Genomic DNA, 20,274 nt, shown 5'->3' with positions numbered 1-20,274 from the left:
TAAATCATAATCCCGGGCTATGAGATAATTTTGAAATCAGTACGAGGAATGCTTGATGCGCGTCGCTGTATTGTTTGCATCCCGTTCAACTATAAGTATGCCCGAGTAAAAACTGTATTTAGGGTAGAATTAATTACGCGATCATTGAAATAAGATGTATTTTTTCTTTCAGATCGTCGTTGAACTAGCCTCGAAGACGAGCCTTCCGCATGAATAACGTTCGAAGTAGGAACACGCTGTAATTGAGTTATCGATCCGTTACACAAGCGGCATCGAATTCTAGAAATCAGTATATTTCTCGATTTCCACGTGTTATTCTCACATGCTCAATGAGTGAGTTCGATTCAGAGAGATCTCTATCAATATAGCAGACTCTTTCATTCTGCCAATTGCACTCTTCGTGTCAGCAAATAGCAGCGATGAATGCGTGAAATGAGCCGTGATGGCCATTTTAATAGCCTATTGAATACGGTAAACTCACTGCATTTGAGGCGTTCTTGCAATGTGGCAAACAAGTTTCAGCACAAGTTTCTTTCACAAACCATATGGATGAAACGTGCCTGTTGAAAACTATGCAGTCGACCGTCGAAAACTGCCGTGTTAGCGGAAACAGCTGTACCGAAACTGCATGCCGAGAGACTCAACCTTAGACCCTTAGTGCCATATTCATATATAACGCGTTAATACGCACCATATATGGAACTTCCATGCGCATTATGAGTGGCCACAGTATGGTAAAGTAAGCTTCTGATAACATGGGAATAAACAATGCGTAAACTTGTTCTCAGCCCAATAACCGTGCTCAAAACGAACTTTCCCTGAGTGGCGGAGTCTAGCAAATTTAGTTCTCCTCTGTTGCCATACGACGGCGCTGAGGCCCTGGTGACGATATAGTTGCACGTAAGCAGCCTACAAGGGCTGCTTACGTTTAAAGGGGATGTCATTAGACATCATCATTTAGAAATCATCAGGGTCCATATTCGCAAAAAGCTCTTGCGCTTGAATTTTCGTATGAGGAAATTTCAGCTAATCCTGACGCTGGACATATTATTAGCGAATGCAGCCAGCCAATGACAAAGAGCACTTATGAACGGAAAGATTTGCGAATTCGGCCCCAGGAGAAAAAAAAAACAAAAAACCAGACGATACTTCTTTGTTGCATACGAAAGAAACGTGTGCTCCCGAGTCCTAGCTTCCGGCGCAGGTTCCTGAACCCCACGGCGCCTGTTGATATAAGCTTATCCGTAATAGCCACTTGCATGTTGCTGTATATTGGCCGCCATCCTTGAAGAGATGTGCACAGTCGGTCCGACTGCGCACCCTCCTACCATTCGCGGCTTTGCGCTGGTTGCGCGCACGGCAATTTCCCGAGTTTCCACGAAAGAGACCACCGCACTGCCACCGTAAAGGGATCTCACTGTCAAAACACTCTGGCGAACACACCTATAGCGGCTTACGCAAACTTACTAGATAACAAGAGCCGAGCACGGCTTCCAGACCGGTCGAAGCCAGAAGATTAGGGGGCCTCAAAGAACACTGCCCGGTTAGCCACGGTCGAAAGTCGTGCCTTCGGATCTATCTAATTAGAGCGAGCTCTATTAAGAGCGTCGGGTAGTTGAAAAGCAAATAAGTAGAGAGAAAGAGGAAAAGAGAAGAAAAGTAAAACACAACAGTGTACGCACATTTCCACTTCTCACTACAGCGTTCAGTTCTCGACAGAAGCCGTAACCTTGTCGTAAACAGAAGCCGTAACCAGTAACCCAGCGCCAGTCTTGTGTACTCGTCTTGTGCTTGTTTCTTTCGCGCTTCTGCTTTCCTTCTCAGTTATGAACCAACTCGCCCAAGAAAATGTTCTACTTGTCCATGCTTCGTTGGAAGTTTGTGTACTTACATGAAAACGGTACAATTACGCAGATCCATAGATGCACGGTACACGTGCACGTACGCATTCAGTGTAAATGTTTCAGAATGTACGACACTTGTACACGCAAATTTCCGCGGACGTACTGACAGACGTCTTCTGGCACGCCACGGTGGCTAAGCAGGGCGCGCGAAGATCCGCTTGTTGGCGAAGCGAATGTGCGCAACGATAGTGAACATAAACTATGCAATGAATAGTCTGCCTTTGATTGGTGATGTGATCAGCTATATACCTCTTCCACCCGCAGCAAGCTGACGGTGACGGCAGCACAGCTCCTATATATATATATATATATATATATATATATATATATATATATATATATATATATATTACTACGACCCGCCGCCAAGGGCTCTCGCTCGTGGCAAGCTGTCTCAGATGCTTTCCCGTTGTCAGAAGCGATAACGGTCTAAATGCAACTGCCTGGAACGTAAGCAAATAAGTAGGAAGCGGAGGCAGCACGCACACCTCCGTGCAAGACCTGGCGCCGCATTTCGCGCGCGCGGCCAATCGGGTCGCCGCGCACAAGAGCATCGTTACCGAAACAGTACTCGGGAGGGACTGACCGCGGTGTACCATTAGAAATGAAGAGACACTTTGCCTCGGCATGCATAAATCAATTTGTTGCCCCTGGACGGGTGATGCGTGCCTTGCGGCAGACAAGAGGCCTCGTGCGCTATTTGTAGCATGCACCGGCAACAGCTGCCGCAGCGGCGAGAGGAGACTCCCAATAGGTGTCTCGCATATATGCGGCTGCGGCCACACGGAAGACTCCCACGCAAGAATAAACCCAAACAAAAGACGGGTCTTGTGCCCCGAGTGCTAAGCGCGTATACAGTATATGCCGCCGCCGCGGCCCTGAAGGCGCAGCCTGCTGCGAGACTCGCGTGCGGACAACGAGGTGCCTCAGGCGTCGGCGGCTATTCTCGGGGGGAGAGGCTGCTGCGGCTCAGTGCAAACAACCAAGCCGCGGCGCGGCGTAGAGAGATGCCAAAACGCGCGGCCGGTGGCGTACGCAACTGCGCTAAGAGAATAAATTCGAGATCGCGGCGAGCATGTATGGGTATAGCCTCCGCTGCTTTGTTTGTAGTGTGTGTGCGCGAGTTTTGTTTTGAGGCAGCGCCCGGCTCAGCGCGCACGCGCTATATATGCGAGTCCCAGATGCAGCACGCCCCCACTTTCGTCCACTGGGGTCACGCGGAGGTCGACGCAGCTGGAAGGAGCGCAGAACAAACTATGCGCTAGTGCTTTTTCGTATACCCTACCCCCAACTTTTTTTTTTGTACTTTGTTTTATTTTTTACTAACGCGTGCACGGTGCGAGCCCATGAGAGGCAGGAGGGGTCTCCCATCCCTCAAGCAGGTATACACATACGCTGTTGGCTTGTACTCAGTTAGGAGGCATCTCTTCGTGTACAGCTAGACTTCTCCTGGGCGCGCACCGTGCGCCAATGCGGCTGCTCGCGCATTGCCCACTCCCGCGCGGTCGGCGTATAGCGGCGCGGTTAACAGCGGCCTCGTTACAGAAGAAGCTCGCGAAGCCGGCAATTTGAAGGCAGTCGGCGACCGCCTCAATTGGCTGACAGCCGAGAAAACCGCGCGCATGCGATGGTATGCCAGATAGCCTCATTGACGAACCGGAGCAAACTGCAGGCAAATCGCGCAGGAGCTTCGGACAAACGAGCAAAAGGAAATTAGCAAGCTGGCCCTTCGTAGCCCATCTAGCAACGTCCGAGGCAACAGAGACTCCGTGGCACCGTGACCGTTGACTCCAGACGCATCGGTGTGCATAGCTCGAGGGAGTGAGCATCTTTGATGGATCAGCTGGGGGGTGAGCAGGATATATCTGATGCTGTTATCGTTGTTTGCGTGGCCTCGAAACATGGTTCATGCTTTATTCGGCCAACTTCTCCACTTTCGAAGCTTGTATTCAGTTCTTTTTTCACTTCGTCAGCGTCTCTCTTTCTTCCTGTTTAAGTTTCCAGCGGGGCTAGTTGCTGCATGTGGTCATATTAGCCAGATTTAGGAAGTGGCTGTAGCAAATAGGTATTGGACAGGCACAAACGAATGAAGAAGACAGGGAGAATACGACGGTGGTCGCAGGAGTTCTGGTACATTAAAATATATGCAGTCGCAGCGACGATGACGACGACCATGACGGTGACGATGAAGACGAAGAAGAAGAAGAAGAAAGAAAGAAAGAAAGAAAGAAAGAAAGAAAGAAAGAAAGAAAGAAAGAAGAAAGAATGTTGATTTCACCAGATCTTGCAATCTACCGCAGGTTCTGTAGCCAGCAACTCTACAACGCTTTGTCGAAGTAAAAGTACCAGAGCAGACTCCCTCATCACTATAGTTTGTGTTCTTTATCTGTGCGGGAAACGGGGAGAAAATATACTGTTAAGGCATTTGATGACACACCGTGGCCCCTCAGTTGACTTAGGCCAATAAACACGCTCTCCCTAATTTAATATGTTTAGCAGAATTCGCACTATCACCGATTTAATTCACGGGGGGTCAGCAGAATGAACAGCTCATGCTCCATAACGTTACCGAACAAAGAGCAAGGGCGAAACGTACGCTGGATATCGCCAGCGCAGAAATTGTATTCTTAGCTTTGCGAGTAGAAGGCGTGAAATCTCCTCCCGAACTATTCTCGCTCCTTCAGGGAATACGATCTCCTCCACACATGCGTTTGGAAATCCTCTTGTTTGTAGATCGTCAAGTAGAGTTTTACGTTCGATATTGAAGCGCCGGCAGGACCGAATGCAAGTGTTCCACTGGCGTTTTTTTTTTTGCTATTTTTTAAATTTATTTTCATTCTGTTATTTTTGCCTTCCGCCGCCATCGGAATGCGGCCGCCGCAGCAGGGATCGACCTCGTGCTCAGCAGCACAACGCCATAACCATTGAGCTACCGCGGCAGCTAAATAAAGTGTATTCTTGGTATCTTCGCATTTTTAATTCATCTCCCGGGTAGTTTACTTTCACACACAGGGATCTGTATCTGTACAAGGCGCGTCTGTGAATAAAGAAAAAAAAAAAAAAAGAATCGCTGAGAACCATACGGCACTGCGCTGGGGACTTAGCTATAAGGGGTGCCCTATTGTTTTCTGTATAGCGCGCTTCCGGTAGTCGAGTGGTCATACGAGCACCAGCTTGTTCCGCGCGCCATGACTTTCGTGCGAGTTGCTCAAAGAAGCCCAATTTGCCTTTAAATTGGGGGAGGGGTACACGTATTTAAGTCGCTATGCGCGTGCACGGCTCCCCAAGAACGACGCCCTTTATAATGAAGCTAGCAACTCTCGTTATTCACATTTCCGCGTAAAATGGGGCAGCGCGACTCCGAGCGTTCGCTTTAAATTGCTTCCGCGATGAAGAATGACACAGATCTCTATCCAGCCAAGACGTTTGGCGTATATACGCGTGCCAACGTAAGCGAGAAAGTGAAATGAATGGAAGCAGGAAAAGACTCATTGACGTCGATGCAGGCGTTCATTCCCATAGGCATGAGACGTTTGTTGCACAATCCGCGTCTTACTTTGAGCCAATATAATGTCGCGTTCAACTATAGTGTGCTTAGGCACCCATGCACGCGCACGCACGCACGCACTCGCATGACTGGAAATTTATTTACGTCGTTGATGCAGGAGACCAGTTCGTAAATGCAGGAAACGGCTGTTGGCCTATTACCGGTAGCGAATACCTGAGGTGTTTATCGGAAAAAAGCGGATCTTATGAGCGATTGTTTGTGGCTTTGTATGGTCGCTCAGTGGTGCATTTAACCACGTTGTGCGTCGACCGAATTCGTCCTTGACCTGTCTTGCCTTGAATTGTCCTGCTACCTTTGTCAACGTAGTTGAAAAGTAGGGTTTTCGAATTTGTTTAGTTGTGCAATTATATACATGAAGTAGCTATAAATACGGAGTAATGTAAGAAAGCAGCTTGCTGCTTTTGGAACAAAGATGTACCGAAATGGGTAAGGACTCGGAGAGAATGATTCGGATGAATTTCAATCTAAGTGCTTACTTCCGACATGAGGAAATAAATGACAAAGAAACTGAGCAATGCAGAAGAAACGTACAGCAGCAGCGGATTTTTTTTTTTTTTTTTTAGCGAGCTGATGCTCATTGTTCCCAAAGAATTTCCTGGCTTGTACAGATGCAAAACGTTTCCTCATTAGTGAAAGCGAGATTGACCAGCTACGCTCACTATAAGCGCATTTGGGCTTGGCGTTTTAGCCGAGTCACTTCGAAAAATTTAGTCGCTTGCCGAGGTTATTTTATTATATACATTTTTTAAGGAGGAGGACGAGAAAAGTAGAGATCTGATGACGTTTCCTACGTTCTGCTTTAAAAGTTGCAACTTGATCCGTGTTTTTTCATCGTGAGTTTTTGTAGGGACTTTATATGTGCATTATAGACTAGCAGACACAGTGAGATGTGAAACTATCAGTGAACCAAAACGAGCAACTTGAGTTATAACTTATACTCATCCCTGTAGCGCAAATTATAGCGTAGTAATCAATGAGGGTGAGTTATTGCCCGTCCTTACACATGTGTGTTTGGATATGCAGCAATCTTCGAATGCGAATATGAAGATATGGTAAACATAATGTATTTTCAATCCAAACAATTCAATATTTGGACCTAAATGCTTTCAATTAAATGTTTCGTTTGTTTTTGGCTAATTTTAGAGACGGCGAGCCCTTTAATTACAGATAGTTTTGAGAGCACTATTGGTTGTTTCTATGGTTTCATGTGCTCACTGTGTGAAACTTTCACGTAAATTCTTGATATGAAAACGTGATAACAATTCGAGCAATACTGTTAAAAACGACGTAGCTCGGTATTCAACAAGGGTGCGATCAAAACGCCACTTTTGTGCGGGCGTGTACTGACGTGTACTGAGGTGTGCTGACTTTCTAATACCGGATTACCATACAGAGTTTTTAAAAAATTGCCTATGGAATATAGCAGAATTGTAGTCCTTAAAGCGGCGGACGTTACTCGCACGAGAAATCTAAATGCATAATTGCATTGACTTTTAAATTTACACTGTGCCATATTGCAATTTACGAATTATAGCCGGTGGGTTTGCAAGGCATATCCTCTCGTCAAAATTTTCAAGATGACACCAGTTTCGAGACATTCAATTCCAAAGGGTGCAGTGAAATATGTGGGGCGTTCCAGCTACTTTTGTGCTTCAATGCATAAAACGGTGGTTTGGTTAAAAAGCAAGTGGAACAATGGTACATTTTTACCGCAACTGTCACGGCGCATGTCTCGAAACCCGTGCGATCATCCTTAGAACTCGTTACAAGTGGATATGCCTTGAAAACTCCCCGAATACAATTCTTAAATGGCGTAAAGGCGTTAAGTGGCGTAAAGTAATTAATTAAACAGTCAATTAATAGTTTTTGTTAATCATTCGATTAAGGATTTAGATGTTTGTGCGAGTAATGACCACCGCTTCGAGTAACCCAGCCTAATGACTGCAATTACGCTATCTGCCACAGGCGATATGAAAAAAAAAATACTAAAAAAAAGCTATCGGCTCAGGCCCACGGCATCCTGGACTAGGGACGCCGCCCACCTCGGACGATTTTACCGTCTGCTCATTTCTCTAAATAAAGTTTATTCCTCCTCCTATGGTCGAAAAGAAATACACCCAGTATATCCGTAAACTATTTCAGGGATGGTTACTGACGCTTGACTATATATTTTTCTTTACTGGTGGGCACACGAGGGCGATATCCTCTTTCGTCTAGCACACCATGCGTGCTCTGTCGGTCTCGCGAAGGAATCCCAGAAAGGGCAACGTTTCGCGCTACTTGAATGCCACTATGAGGAGAGCCGTGCATCGCGTCGGCAGGAAATCGTTACCGATGGAGGCATGGTTCGTTTGTGTCTAGGAGTCTGGCGTAGACGACGCGGGCGCGCCATTAAGGCAGCCGCAGAGCTTAGAGCTCCGTGAAAAATCGGTCTAAGGCTCTGCCGTTGTGTTTGTATGTTGCAGGCCGTGGCGTAAGCCGGAGAGCCATGGCACGATGTCGACACGGGCCTGGTCCAGGTTAACACCGCTGGTCGCATTCCTGGCCGCATGCATCGTCAGCACGCAAGGTGAGTTGAGCGCATGAGCCCGGATGACCTGCATTTTGCTCGCGTATGGCCGGACGCTTTCATTAGAGCTGTACGTCTGGACCGAGGAAGCGAACGGAAACGTCTCATTCAAAGCGGTCGCCTGCGCGTGAGGTCATTATGACCGAAGACAGTTGTGTCATCGTTGCTGTCTGTGCAGGTGCATACTGGTCGTCGTTAGCAAACTTTTCGTAACAGCATCTAGCGAAACAGTTCAGAGCCGTGCAAATTGCTTTAGGGCCGCTTGAAAGCCGGCGACATCTTTACAGGGTCTGAAAAATACCTCATTACTAAACCAACCGCCGCTCTTATAAATAGCGTGACTCATTGCGGCCTCAGTGGCTGTGGCGTTCTATACTGCAGACCACGAGATCGCCGATTCGATTCCCGCAATGACCGCATTCGGGCGAGGAAGAGACGAAAAAGGCGCTTGTGTGCTTAGATTTATAGGTGCGCCTTGACCCCATGGGGCCAAGATTGACCAGGAATGATCAAATACGGTGTCTCTCACAGTGCTATGTAGCGCCAAAAAATCAGGCAGTGACGAGAGGAAGAACGAAGACAAGCGCTGACTTCTGACTTTTTCTTCCAGAAAGCAAGAGAGAGAGAGATAAGTTGAAGTCAGTACTTGTCTTTTGCTCTGTTCTTAGCCTTGCATGTTTTCCGCGTTGGGAAGTCGGGATCACGAATCACCGACTAGCTAGGTATTACACTTTGCAGTCTCTGATAGCCCAGGTTTTGTCTTGTGACATTATATACATCATCAATGGATCATCAATAAATAATTTATATAGCACGGCGTGCGACGTAATGTCTGCGGCCGGCCATCCAGCCGTGGTCTGAGCCTGTGGTGCAGAACTAGACAAGAACACTTGCGTGTTAATGCATTGGTATAGCTTGTTTATAAGGATGCAGGTGCATATGGAAGGGAATTCGCTATTATTATTATTATTATTATTATTATTATTATTATTATTATTATTATTATTATTATTATTATTATTATTATTATTATTATTATTATACCATATGTTATTGTACCTTAGACGCTGAAAATAATTTGTATAACCTGTCTATAAGGATACACATGTACTTGGGAGTGAATACATTTGTGTCTTTATACTAGACGCTAAAAGCATTGGTACAGCCTATTTGTAAAGATACAGCTGTACTTTGAAGGGACTATTTGTGAACCTTAAGAAGACGAAAAAAAATATCCTGGGGTTTTACGTGCCAAATCCACGATATGACTAGGAGGCTCGCCGTATAGTGGGGGACTCCGGCTTAATTTTGACCACCTTGGATTCTTTAACGAGCATTTATATATATATATATATATATATATATATATATATATATATAAGTACACGAGCATCATTGCATTTTTCCATCATTGCAGATGACTGATGTGGTGTTTTAGGTGTTTTGCCAATATGCGTGTGTATTTGCTTAAATAAAAAATACAATTATACGATTTTCTCGGGATTTATTTTACCGTGGAGACATACATCATAAAGCGACTCGAGGTAGTAATTAGAGAACTAACTATCAAATTAGGCTAATTAACTTTTAACCGATAGAGTCAGACGATTTATCTTAATGGAAGACTTGAAGCCTGAGGAGTTCATCTGAGTTCCTAGCCGGTTTCAGGCACGTAAAAGAAACAGCTGTTGCTGTTAATTTCTGCATCTGAGCGTTATCGCATTTAGTATAAAAAGTAATGCGGTTGTAACTATTAGGGATCTTTAGCATGGAGGTCGACGTACCAGCGTTGAGGTACTATACCTGCGAATAGCAGTGAAGGCGGCGACGCCTTGTGATGCTGTGATCATCCATGATTTGTCAGAAGCTGTATTGTGTCGCACGAATGTTCCCTTCGAAACATAAAACGGCTCGAAAATTCCTTCGCTTAAGTTATGTCGCTGCGAAAACCCCCGTTTGCGCTATAGTATATAAGTTCCCCTTATGTTGATCACAGTGTGACAGGATGTTACTCCCACAGCACTACTGTTCCCGCATGCGTCTTCCAGTGTAATTCTACGCTAGTAACAATATCGTAATAATCTCATCTGGGGTAATCTTCTTAAGGGAGGGGCTAACTATAACGAACTGCCGATTGCACTCATCATTTTGTTCATACGTATGAGTCAGTCCCTTCATGCGTATGAATCAATGCCTCCATAAAAAACGGGGTTACTGCACTACAGTAGAAAGAGTTACGGCAATGGTGTACGGGAGAGAGAGAGAGAGCCTGAAAGGGTGCTAGCCTGTAAACGGCAGTGAATATAGCGTGGAGGGAAACCGTAAATAAGCCGATGATCGACGGACGGCATGTAGCCACTGGCGATAGCGGTATTTGCAGAAGCGATTCGAAAAAAAAAAAAGTTATTTGTAGTATAGTCGCCGTTCGGCGTCCCTTCGCCACATCCGGTACGACGAGTGCCTCGCCATTCGGGAACACGCTTATACACTCCAGCGGTTCTTACTCGAGGCTTCATACGTGACGTATATGACTACGGCGGCTGACGTAATGAACCAACGAGCGGGCGGCTTCCCAGGAGCAGCGCGTAAGATGTCCGAAACGGTGTTTTTCCCTAACCCGGCCGCGCCCATTCGCTTAAAGCACGGTCAACGTCGACCCCCTATAGCGGGGGCGCAGGCACTGCGGGCGATGGTACCCCGCCTTCCGGGGCACGTATATACATCCGCGCCGCAGTGCAGTCTAATAAGGCGCGCTCACGTCCGTGAATAGCGCAACACGTTCCTCGTCTAATGCTTCTTTACGACGACGGCCCGCTTACACGCAGTGCCTTCGTGAGCGAAGGCGGACGTGGCTGTGGCCGCGTGCGGACGTCATTCCCGAAGGACATCCGCCGAGGATCTTTTCTTTACGACCAGGGCGCCCGCAGCGCTCTTATAGAGTAGAGAGAAGAAAGAAAGAAAAAGAAAGGAACGTTCAGCTACAAGAAAAAAAAAAAAAAACTCCTAATAGCGCGCGCGAAACTTGCATTTCAGTCCTGCATGCACGCCGAGTGTGCTCAGGTGTAAAATAAGGGGTTATATACCGCAGTGGCGTTAGCTGTGGCGGCGGCAGCGGTGCGGTGCGGCGGCATTCAAAGCGCGATCGCCGGTCCCTCAACTCACGCGATCACGAACTTATGATTCGCCTTTTCTTCGAGCACGGCGAGCGGACGGAAGCGTTCGTTGGGAGACGAGTCGAGCGCCGGTTGGGACGCGCACAGCGCCGCGAGTAATCTCTGTGCGCCCGCCTCATCACAAAGCGGCACAAGATGCGTCCGAAGGCTCGCAGAGTTCAAAGTTGAAAGCGGAGAGGAGAAGAGGACCTCGACCGACCAACTGTTTGGCTGCGTCCATCGGGAGTCATTCGTTGGAAAGAGTAAACAAAGTGCGCAGTTTATGGATGCGCTCTGTGTGTTTGTGTATAGTGTCCGAACAAGGCCGTTGACTCCAGACGGAATGCAGAATGGGCCTCTATCTCGCAGTTCCCGGGACAAAATGTCGTCAGCGTCAGTCGCCCTCCTCGGCTATTAAGGATCGCGTGAGGGAATCGTCTTGCATAACTTTCGCTCACGGTTTTCTTCGGTCTGCATGTTCTACTTAGAGCCATAATTTCATGCCCAGGTACTGTTGGCCGTCTTGGCCGTGACAAGGTCTGCCCACATCCGCAATGTTGCACATGACATTGAAAAATAAAGGAATAGTAAACAGAACATGCATAAAATAAATATGATAGATTAGACAATATTTCGAACAACATTCATATCTTCACACTATGACAATGGTGTTTGTAACATGACAAAAAACGCTGCAGCATACATTCTAGAATTTGAGAGTGTCTGCATGATAGTTACAAAATGCGTCTTTCGTAAATGGTTTTTAACACGTTCTTTGAAAGTTTCAATGCTACTGGAATGTAGAACAGACAATGGCAAACAGTTCCATTCATTTATCGTTCGCGAAAAAACTGAATACGCGGACACATCAAGAACTGAGCTTGGAATTGCAAACATGCCATGATTGCTTGATCTCTGACATTTCTACTTTGCCTGGAAATGATGTATGTTGTGGTTTTAATATTGAAGTAGACTTTTGAAAGCAAGAAATGTGGACCACGCCTATAATAATAAAAACTTCGGAAATATAAATTAAACGATTAGCAATAAATCCTATAGGTTATATGCAATGTGGTGAGTCAAAGGGAAAAAGCTCAATAACTATGAAAATAGGAGGGACCGGTTCGTATTGCGCACAGTGAATGATGATTCGTGCAGCCTGACGTTGTATGTGTTGCAGTTGCACAAGTTGTAGCACAATTATGTCAGACCCCGATTTTGCGTCTCAGTTATTGACGTTATATTGTGTGTGAAAGCAAAGTGAAGGGTAGTTGAGGTAGTCTTACTAAAAAAAAAAAAAAAAAAAAGGCAAACCTTGGAAACAAATCGGCTATCGTATGCTGTCTTCTTCTTAAGTGCAGTAATATGAACAGTGAATTTTAGGTGACCGTCAAGTTATATGCCTAAAAATTAACATTGATCGAGGGGAAAGATGAGGCGCGTACAAACGTTTAAAGGAGATATTATTGTTTCTTAGAAAATGATATTAAGATCATAAATTGCCTTACGTACAGAGATTAATCGCTTATTTGTGTTATTTCAGGCCTGAAAAAAAAAAGATTATTTATATCGTGGTTGACCTTATCACAAGTATTTCGAGTCCATCGTAGTATTCAACACTGCATACACAAAAAACGGGAACGAAAAAAGGGTAAAATAGAGACAGAACGCTCTCTCTCTATATGGGTTTTCACTCTCTCCCTACCCGTTTTTTTTTCTTTTTTTCGATCCCGTACGTTCTGTATGTCGCGCTGAAAGCTACCATGCATTCACAATTCCAACTCGACAAGTTCCGCACCTCGTTTAAGTAATTCGATTTTGTCACGTGACAACCACATGTCCGGATAATTAATTTGTTATGATTCAATTCCTCGGAACGGAAACGAATTGCATTGAAACGTCTCACGTAACGCATGAAATCATGATTACATGATTATTTGGGAAGATAGGATCAGCAGTGAAGATGAAAGAGCAAGAAATTTTCCCGCTTAGCCGGCCCGTCATACGCCATGCCGCTGATGCCGAATTCTGCTTGAACTGGATGAGTTATACATATATACGCGCACATATATACGCGCGCCAATAAGCTGAGCAAACGGGCACCCATGAGTTGAGGAAAGTATCCGTCTGCGTCTCTGTCCACATCCACGCCTTTCCTGCATTTAAAGCAGCTGATATGACAATTTAAATAACTGTTTACTTAAGGAGGAACAACTATTCGGCCTTCGGGGGAATGGGAATTATGCAAGGTATAGACATTTCATTGCTTTTAATTTTTCGTACATTTTGGCTCAATCCCCAGGTAAATCGGGTTCTTAACCACAATGTGCTTAGATGACTAAAAGATATCGACGATAAGCCAAAGAGTAGCGGGCTGGTGAGAATAGCACGGAGAGAGAGAGAGAGAGAGAGAGAGAGAGAGAGAGAGAGAGAGAGAGAGAGCGTTAACGCGCGACATCCGCACATGCAACGTACAGGTAGTGCGAGAGAACATTACACTAAAACAAAATTTATCTGCACGCTTTCTTCTGCACCGATTCAGCGTCATTGAACGCATTGCCCAGTGCCGACTGACGAAGGGTTTGCGAAACACGCTCTCTTAATCAGGAAATTCCGCGGGCGCTCACGACTGAAGCGCTCGGCCAGAGCGCGCAATTTACATTTTACGTTGCCATGCTGTTAAAGCAGAACAACGTATATGCCTATATAGCGTGGCTGCGAAACAACGCGTGCGCACCACGAGACGCCGATCACGTACGATCATACTGATGCGGTAAGCATTTGCACACTGGATGCCCGGATAGAACATACTGGGCGACTTGGTGTCCCGTCCACGAGTGTTAGTACAAAGAACCATGCGCGTAGGAGTGGAGAAAGGACGACGTTTACGCCTCAACCAAACGCTTTTGCTGTTCCCAAATGTGTTTGTGATGTGATGTTTGTTAACGACGCGTGCGCTCACGAAGTAACCGCTCAGCAGAAAGAGAGAGAGAGTGTGGGATAGCCTTCGCATTACGTCCTAAAATCCAAACGAAGCACCGAGACAGTTATTCCTAAATTGGCATGCAAGCCTCCCTTATAGTGTACAACACTATCGTGTTACAAACTCAACAGTCGGACTCTTCAAGGTGAGTAGTTTGCATCGTTTGAGGATCCACACTTACGTCACGATATAGCACCGACGTTGGGGCGCCCTGCGAGAACTTGGCGGGTATTTTCATGCGGCCGAGACACTATCGCGCTCTCGTTGACAGGAATATTATTCATGCTGCAGGCGCCGAGAAAAAATATCGCTAATGCATAGGAAGAGAAAATAAAGAAGCGCCTATATTCGGAAGGACAAGATAAAAATTTCGCATTGCTCTGTCAGTTGTTGCAACCATTTCGCTCGACCCTCTTGGAGTAAAGTGTTAATTATATACATTATTATACCATGAGCTATTTAGTCTCCTACGCGTGCACTAAGCTGAAAACTAGCACTGTAATAGCCCGTTTGTCGTGAGTGGCGGAAAACTTCGGAATAGAACTGGACAGAAGTAGAGCTATCGCAAAAGAAAAAAAAAAAGTAATGGTAAATTGGCCGTTGCCAGCAACCGATGGCCCTTACTTTTTTTGCGATAGGCTGTACATCTCGGCACATTAGTTCGTTGACATTCATATCGACCGTCACGTTGCCATACGCGTTGGTTTCTGGAGCAAAGCAGTTCGAACAAATGCTAGTTATTTCACTGAGTGACTAGGTTGTATATCGAAGAGCCGGCTTAATAACTCTGCACCCATTCTGAGGCACATGAGGTCACGCTTGACGCATGAAGAAACGCTCGGAGTGGTTCGTCGAAGCGCCCAATGACCCGATCAAGCTAGCGCCAACTGAGCTCTTAACCTTGAAAATTGTATAACATAAAAACAAGACTTCGCGGTCAAACCATTATGACGTCAGTCGCGGGGTCAGAAGCGACAGAAGTGCAGCCAGCGTTAGACACTCGGGCTACAATTTGGCCTCGCTGGAGGGGCTTCTTGACTGCAGCGTTAGGACGTGGCACGCGAATACGTGCGTTTAATTATTCACAGTTCGGTGCGCACGAACGATACAGGGGAACGCTGAATGCTTGCCGTGTTCCTTCTCGGGCACACGCGCAGCAGTGAGCGTGCGCACCAACAAATTAATTGATCTTCTAATCTCACGCTCGAGCTCAGAATAACTGCGATCGCTTGCTCCTTGCTCGGCAAGGAGCAATCGATCGCTTGCTCCTTGCCAGCCTACCGTCACGCGGCCGTTACGCGTGCTGAGGTGCGGCTCGGTGTAAGACCGGCCCAGGCCACAGACAGTGCGAGCGTGGGCATGGGCCCCTATAACTTGGAAATGAAGATATCTCGCCACGGGGACTCACTGCCTGGGAGCGGCATCTGGCCGGCCTGAATCTAACTTCGCCCTTCACGCCGCAACCTGCACTCGACGCTTGCGTCGTTTGTCAAATTCTTACGAGGCGCTGCGTGAGCTGTAACGTCCACAAAAGGCAAATCATTTCAAGTAATAACGAAAAACGAAAAAAAAAAAAAACCGGAAAAAAAAGAAGGAAAAGCGGGGGAGGTGCGCATTCACTGCGTGAGTGCTGACACAATGTACGCTCGTCCCAGACCCGTGTATATCTTCTATCTCGGGGACTGGACGGCGTGGCTGCGCCACCACGCGGTGCGTTGGAGTCGGCCACACTGCCCTGTGCGGCGACGCCCGCAGCTCAAACCGCCAAGACGGGGCACGCGTCGTCGCACTGTGCAGGGCGGTCGGTCGCTCGCTCAGTGCCCCGTTGCGGCAAGTCCGTGTCCGCCCTGCACAGCGCACGAGCCACCGCAGGGTGGATCTGCGTCAAAGGCGCCTTCTGCGGCCGACTCTTTATTCACCGGTGGCGTCTTTCTTTTTTACGGCCGCCCCTGGTGCTTCCTCTTCGGAGCGACCACGTGCTGAGCACGGGGGGGGGGGGGGGGGGGAGCCTCCCCCCCCCATCTACGAAAACGGGTTCTCTTCTTCTGCATCGCTCGCAGCCTCGGCGGCGCGGAAGCAGCCGGCGCAGGCCGCCGATGGTCGTACTAGTACACAGGTACGGGCACTGAATGCCCCCGATTCCTCTTTCCTGGTCCGAGCGAGTTGTTGATTCCGCCTCGCCCGCCCGACTAGTGCATGCGGGATGCGCGGCTCCTCTTCGCTCGCCTGCGCGGCTGCTTCAGCAGCCCGCGGCTTTCGGTTGCAGCGCGCCAACCGCCGAATCCCCTCTGCTGCTTTTATTTCCTCAGCGTGCACGGCTCAATATACCGCCGAGGCTGCTATGTATACGTCAAGCAGGGCGACGGAAGGGCAGCGTCTTTGTGCTTACCGCTGTACGTCGCGTCTCAACGTCGTGTTCATGTTTACGCTAGGATCGCGCGCGTTTTGGTGCCTTTTTTTATTTGTTCAGCTTCCATTACACCCAAACAACAGCTCGGTTCAGTCTCGCAACCTATAAGCCTCGTCTTTCTTGTTTTGTCTCTGGAAATGATAAACCGCGAAACTATGCAGCGGGCTCGAGTTGCGTAGGAAGAGCCCATGAAAACGCACCTACCTATTTGTCTTTGAGCGCTGTCCCGTTTTGCAGCGTTATCTTTGAAACTTTTCGTCTCTTGAAGTGCGGTTGTTTGCATATTCGCGAAGTGCGGTTGTTTGCATATTCACGAAGTGTGGGCGGACAGGTGGGGGTGCACGGGTGGATGGATAAAAAAGACGTCGGTGCGCTGTGCGCTGCGTCTTCGCGGTCCACTAGTTCTGAAATGTGTTCGGAAACTTCCGAGCGCACACTTTTCTTCGGCGCGTCTATAGCCCGAAACGCGCTTAGTCGGCGTTACGTACACTACTTTGCGCTCATTATGTTGATAGTTTCTCTCTTTCTCTCTGTGTGCTTTTCTTTCTGTGTCCCCTTAGCCCTTCCCCAGTGCAGGGTATAGCAAACTGGATGTCTATCTTCCGGTTAAACTCCCTGTCTTTTCGCATCTTATATATATATATATATATATATATATATATATATATATATATATATATACGCGCTTTTCTAAGCTGTATATATATTATGTCAAGAGAGAGAAAGAGAGAGAGCGAGAGAGAGAGATGCGAATAGTTTAGCGTGTCGAAGCTTCAGCGGGTTTTTGAGTTCCCCAGTGCGGTCGCACGCTGTGAAACGCGTCGGATCAAACCGTATTTTGCTGCTCTTTAACGCGCCTTCGGCGATTTGTACCTCACATTTGCTGCATATATAGAGCATTATGTAGTTATGGGAAAGGAAACCAGGAATTAAGTCGCGGCCAAGGAAGGCGGTGGAGCTTGTCGTATTGCTGTCAGACGCCCAGCCACACCCCATATACCTAACACATCTCTTACTTCGCACGACAGAGCTCGATTGGTTTGTTATCAGATGTCTGTGGAAGCGGTAGGCCCGGGGAAAATGGTATGGTTCGACAGGCGGTTCCAACGATTGATCTTTCTTTTCTCCTGTTTACTATTCGCATTGTATTAAGAATGTATTTCTGCACTAACGTGCAGAAGAAAGAACTTGTTCAACTCGCACGAGCGTAGATAGGCTGACGTGATCGCCATGCAGGTCGGATGCAGCACACGGCTGCCTTCCGGTGCAGTGGCCTTCGCCAGGCCAGGTCAGAAGCAGCAGGGAACATGGGGCCGCAGCGTGTTCCGTGCCCTCATATGCCGCGCAGATCGGGAGCGTGTTTCGGTCTGATGTATAGCTTACTCCGTGAGCCGCTTCCTGCCACTCCGCAGGATTATGGTACACCGCCTGTCGTTGTACCCTACAAAACACTTAAAAGAAGAGACGGCCGCGACACGCCTAACAAGTTCAGTAGCGTGGTGCCTTAGAAATAAGACTCCTGAGCTCATCGTTTATTTTCGACACTTGCATTTATTGCTTGCTTTAGCTATTACTTTCGACATTGTTGTGAGAAGGTTCATTTCGCAGAGTCATCTGTTCACGTTCGCTTTCGTAATGCTTGTAATACTTCTTAAGATGCTAAACGAAAGAATGAAAAAAAAAAAGAAGAAAGTAGATTGCGAACAGGTTTTAGAAGCAGGCTTGTGAAGTCACGAATAGACGGGCTTGGTCGAATGAGATCGTGAAAGAGACTGCCAGGTCACTGCGCCCAGCGCGCGAAGCCCTGCTAGAGAGTGGTGATGAATCCGGTTATCAGAGCCATGTGATGAAAACGTCTTACTGGTGTCGCGCAGCAGCGCTAGACGTTAGTGACTGTAGTAGACGCCGACGTGGTAGATGTAACGCTTCGTTGCACAAACGCTCCCCACGTAGTCGTAGCGTTGCTCGCTAACGTGATCTCCGGCAAAGTTTCTCAGGAAACACGCCAGCAAAGCCTTGGCCTTAACCTTTGCAATGGTGCGTTCCCAGGCGTTCGTCGGGACATACAGCCAAAAGGTTGCGTCAGGCAATTCGAGTGCAGCAAGTTGCGTTCCGAGTGCCACGCTCTCTCTCCGTCTATTCGAGGCTCTTGCCATTGTTGTTTCGCTCCTGCGACGCCTGGCGTTTAGGAGACCCCTTCTTGAGCGGTTCTATTGTTCTTCCTGGAATTTGCGACGCGAGTAAAGCACGAACGTCTCCGGCGGACGCCTGTTCTTTGTTATCTGCGTGTTACTACCTTGTATTTATCATCTTGCTACCGTCCCATAGCCCAGCATTGCACGGCAGGCCGGGCCCTCCGTCGTATATTAATATTATGCATACATATAAGCACCGCTTAATGCTGCGTTATGCGCCACAGCGTCCAAACGCCGGAACCAAAGCGTCGGAACACTTTTTTTTTTCTGCTACGGCAGTCACTGTCTGAGAAATATGGGTATGCAAGTGAAACGTATGTAACGTGGCTAGGCTACGGCACTACCACTGTAGTTGATCTACATCGACTATGATGGTTTGGCGCGTGCATGTACCGCTGCTCCGAGGCTCGGGAGATCACTCCATCACCCTTGCTGTGAGACGCTGCGTTTAAGCAAAGCAAATGCCGCTATGCTTTTACTTGCAAGGAAGGATCGCGGGACGCGCTTGCGAGATTCGCGACGTGAGATGCGAGGAAAGCGTGCGCGCTGTTCCGTAACATTTTCTGCTCTCTTTTTTACGTTCTTAGTACGTGCGCGCTGGTTGACCGATGCTTGGAAACAAACAAACAAACAAACAAACAAACAAACAAACAAACAAACAAACAAACAAACAAACAAACAAACAAACAAACAAACAAACAAACAAACAAACAAACAAACAAACAAACAAACAAACAAACAAACAAACAAACAAACAAACAAACAATACACGCACACACGTGTAAAAAATAAGACCTCATGTGGAAGGAATGTCATTTACACGTAATCAGTGTCGCAAGATGGTCGACCTATATATGGTGTCGCATGCAGGTTAATAGGCGCAAGACACGAGTACTGCTAAGCACTATCTATCTATCTATCTATCTATCTATCTATCTATCTATCTATCTATCTATCTATCTATCTATCTATCTATCTATCTATCTATCTATCTATCTATCTATCTATCTATCTATCTATCTATCTATCTATCTATCTATCTATCTATCTATCTATCTATCTATCTATCTATCTATCTATCTATCTATCTATCTATCTATCTATCTATCTATCTATCTATCTGTCTATCTATCTATCTATCTATCTATCTATCTATCTATCTATCTATCTATCTATCTATCTATCTATCTATCTATCTATCTATCTATCTATCTATCTATCTATCTATCTATCTATCTATCTATCTATCTATCTATCTATCTATCTATCTATCTATCTATCTATCTATCTATCTATGCATCCTCTGCGCCGTCGGGATGCCGTCGTGGGCGTTTCTTTAACTGGATATATATAAGGAAATGAATGACGCGCATCACATGACATGAATGACAAGGCATAAACATCATCATCAGCGCGAGAGAGGAGCCCGGCGGTATACACGCCTCATGCATGCCGCGTTTTGCCGTTGGCAATATGGTGTGTCACTACGCGCT

General features: G+C 46.9%; 1 protein-coding gene across 2 annotated transcripts in view; it reads left to right on the top strand.

The window, feature by feature from the left end:
* LOC119437010 (cadherin-23) overlaps positions 1–20,274 on the top strand; it is a 157,307-nt gene that overhangs the window by 84,450 nt on the left and 52,583 nt on the right. For both annotated transcript variants that reach the window (XM_037704071.2, XM_037704070.2), the window contains exon 2: positions 7,938–8,041. In XM_037704071.2, coding sequence (XP_037559999.1) covers positions 7,969–8,041 — 73 coding nt within the window. In that variant the 5' untranslated portion in view covers positions 7,938–7,968. The remainder of the gene's footprint in view (positions 1–7,937; positions 8,042–20,274) is intronic.

This window comes from Dermacentor silvarum, chromosome 1 (assembly GCF_013339745.2).
Source record: "Dermacentor silvarum isolate Dsil-2018 chromosome 1, BIME_Dsil_1.4, whole genome shotgun sequence".
Lineage (NCBI taxonomy): Eukaryota > Metazoa > Arthropoda > Arachnida > Ixodida > Ixodidae > Dermacentor > Dermacentor silvarum.
The sequence above is the reverse complement of the archived record's forward strand: the minus strand, read 5'-3'. Positions and strand labels throughout refer to the sequence as shown.